The following is a 3,344-nucleotide window of genomic DNA, read 5'->3' as shown; positions in this document are numbered from 1 at the left end:
GAGGAGCATCAACTCCAGCCGAGTGAGCCAGGCGGCAGGGGGGAAGCCCGGGAGATTCAGCAGCCTCCAGGAGAAAAGCGGGACGCCAGTGGGGCCCGGGACCTCCTCCTGGCACCCGAGCCCCCGCGGCCTGGGCGGCAGCTGTCTCTCCCGCAAGCTGAGGGGCAGCTAGGCGAGCGCGTCCCGCGGGGAGAGGCTGCTGAAGAAGCCGCGGACGGAGCTCGCTGCCCGACCGCCGGGCGGTCGCTGTCGCGTGTGGCCCAGAAGCTGCCTTTGCAGCAGGGCAGGTGGCGCCCAGGATGTAGAGGCGGCGGCGGAGCAGGGCAGTGAAGTCCCCGGATCCCAAGCCCGCCGTGCGTGGTACTGAGCAGCGCCCAGCCCGGAGCGGCGGGATCGTGCGGCCGCGGGAGTGCTGTGGCGGGGAGGCGATGCCCAGGCCGGGGAAGAGTTCGTACAGCGACCAGAAACCGCCCTACTCTTACATCTCCCTGACGGCCATGGCCATCCAGCACTCGGCCGAGAAGATGCTGCCCCTGAGCGACATCTACAAGTTCATTATGGAGCGGTTCCCTTACTACCGGGAGCACACCCAGCGTTGGCAGAACTCCCTCCGCCACAACCTCTCTTTCAACGACTGCTTCATCAAGATCCCGCGGCGACCCGACCAGCCGGGCAAAGGCAGCTTCTGGGCGTTGCACCCGGACTGCGGGGACATGTTTGAGAACGGAAGCTTCCTCCGCCGCCGCAAGCGCTTCAAGGTGCTGCGCCCCGAGCATCACCTGCCCGGCGGCGGGGGAGGCGGGGCGGGCGGCGGCGGTCCCGGCAAGCCCGCGGCGCCCACCCCGCACATGGTGCACTACTTCCATCCGCACCCGCCGCCGCCGCCGCCCCCGGGCAAGGTGCCGGGGCTGGCGGGCTCCGACGCGGCTGTGGCTGCGGCCGCCGCCGCCGCGGTGGGAAGGCTGCCGCAGTTCTCGCCCTACGGGAGCAGCCAGCCCTCGGGCTTCAAGCATCCCTTCGCCATCGAAAACATCATCGGCAGAGATTACAAGGGTGTGCTGCAGGCCGGCGGGCTTCCGCTGGCCTCGGTGATGCACCACCTGGGCTACCCGGTGCCCAGCCAGCTCAGCAGCGTGGTGAGCTCCGTGTGGCCGCACGTGGGGGTGATGGACTCCGTGGCCGGTGTGCCCGTGTCCCCCGACTACGGACCCTTCGGCATGCCCGTGAAGGCGCTCTGCCACCCGCCGGCACAGACCATGCCCGCCGTCCCGGTGCCCATCAAGCCGGCGCCGGCGCTGCCCGCTGCCTCGGCCATCCCGGCCCTCACGGTCGCCGCCTCGCAGATCTGCCCCGCCGCTTCCCCGGCTGCTGCCTCGCTGCTGGAACAGACCGCGAGCAACAATCCCGAGGGCAAGAGCTCCCTCCACTCCGTCCTGGTGCATTCCTAAAGCGCAGGGGCTCGGGGGGAGAGAGGCCCCCAAGCTCTCGGGGGAGTGGACGGGGGGATCCGGGGCATGCTTGCAGAAACCCGATCGATCTGATGACTATACCCCTGCTGGTGTCTGTGTTTATAACGTGTACTATCAGATTATTTGAGAGCCAGGTCGCAGGTAAGATCTTTTATCGTCGTTAAATTTCATTAGTAGCGGAGAGGCGATGTGAAAAACCACAGCCAGGGCCGAAGGGGCTGGCTCGGAGAAAAGGGCAGAGAACGAAGTTCTCCCGCCACCCCGCCAGCCCGAGGCACGGGGTGCCGTGCAGCCTGCGCTCCCCGCCGAGCCCCTGTCCCGGGGCAGTCACCCCGGAGGCCCCGCGAAACCCGAGCTCCGAGAGGAGAGGTGCTGCAGTCGGCCGGCGAACAGGGAGAGCAGAAGGATAAAATCCCTGCGGAAGTCTGCTTCTCCCTCTTCCACGAGAGACAGGAATCCGCTGCTCCACTCCTGTAGATCTTGCTGTGAAAGGGGTAGGCAAAGTACCTCAGACCCTGGAGAGCTCCGGGGCCCCACGACATGTAATGCTTGCTGCTTAAAGAGTAAACGTTAAATATTTCGATTAAGTAGTGGGAATTTAAATGACAACGGCATTGACGGCGAAGGGTTCCTTTAACTAACGATCGCTTGCGCTTCCCCTTCACACTTTTATAACCCATCCTATAGTACCTTAGAAGGGACTGAAGCATGATCTGGCCTCTCAAACTCTGTGTGAGTGTCCGAATTCCCTGGTTTCTCATTAAAATAAAAACAGCCCGGCGATTCGTAGATTGTGCTTTTCACATCACCTTTCACTGCTCACAGACACCACTATTTTGTACGTGTTTGCTTGGCGTTTCTTCCACGTGAACGTGATCGCAAAAACCTGCGGGGAAAGGGGGGAAGATGGAGAGAGAAAGAGGTTGGGGAAAGTGGGGGAAGACAACAGGAAAATGGTTAAAAAGTAATTCAGGAAACGCACTTTACTGAAAAGAACCTTCCAATAGACGAGAAGTCTGTGCAGAGGGATCAGAAGTCAGAGATCAGAAGTCAGAGATTTACGTGCTGGGCTGATGAATCCTGGCTGGTTTGTGAGTGATTGCTGCCGTACCCTGTCTGCCCAAAGCTCATTAAAGCCAATCCATCTATTTGCTTCTGCTGGTGCTGCTATTTAAAAACTCGCCTTTCACTTTGGTTAAGAAACGTGTGCTTGTAGCGTAAGTTTTCGCTCCCTCTCCCCAAACTGATAAAAGTATCCAAAAGTTTTTTCGGCGGCAACACAAGGGGAAGAAAAGGAAAGAAATCTCTTACAGGTAAATTTCCTGCTATAGAGGCACGGCGGTCTGCCCGCAGCTCACGGGCGAAGAGCCGGCGTCCGAGCGTGACAAGAGGGAACCGGCTCGGAACTCGATCCCACTGCAGGCAGTTGAGGTTTTGCCAGTTTCAACTTGTGCTGGATCGCACCTGCTTCCTTGGTTTTATCCCCTCACACCGGCGCGCCAACAGTGGCCCGAGACGCCAGGTCGCAGTCCCCGCCCCTGGGGAAGGATATCCTGTGACAGGCTGACCCTTCTTGGTGCCATAGAAATTTGCTAGGAAAAGAAAACCTCTTTGGCCCTGAGCGCCGTCTGTCCAAAATATTCCCCCCATACACTAGTGGGGTCTGTTTGACTACTTGAAATTCCCCTGGAACTATTGAATTTCCAGTTTTTCCCTCTGTTCTAGGCGTGTTTGCACCTTAATTTCAAACATTTTAGAATTCCTAGCGCCTAAAAATTACTACTAATAATGTTAATGAAACACATTGGTATCATGGTTTGTGAATCGGTCTGGAAGGGGAATTGACTCAAAAGCACTGCAACAAGATAAACAGAA

At 59.2% G+C, this 3,344-nt stretch overlaps 1 protein-coding gene across 1 annotated transcript; it reads left to right on the top strand.

The window, feature by feature from the left end:
- The first annotated feature begins 428 nt into the window (after positions 1–428).
- FOXB2 (forkhead box B2) lies at positions 429–1,448 on the top strand. Its single transcript, XM_054288913.1, is given in 3 exon segments — positions 429–804; positions 807–883; positions 972–1,448. Coding segments are annotated over 3 exon segments (930 nt in total).
- The last annotated feature ends 1,896 nt before the right edge of the window (positions 1,449–3,344 follow it).

Source organism: Melozone crissalis, unplaced genomic scaffold (assembly GCF_028551555.1).
Source record: "Melozone crissalis strain CALT ecotype California unplaced genomic scaffold, PUWL_Pcris_2 ptg000005l_1, whole genome shotgun sequence".
NCBI lineage: Eukaryota > Metazoa > Chordata > Aves > Passeriformes > Passerellidae > Melozone > Melozone crissalis.
The sequence above is the reverse complement of the archived record's forward strand: the minus strand, read 5'-3'. Positions and strand labels throughout refer to the sequence as shown.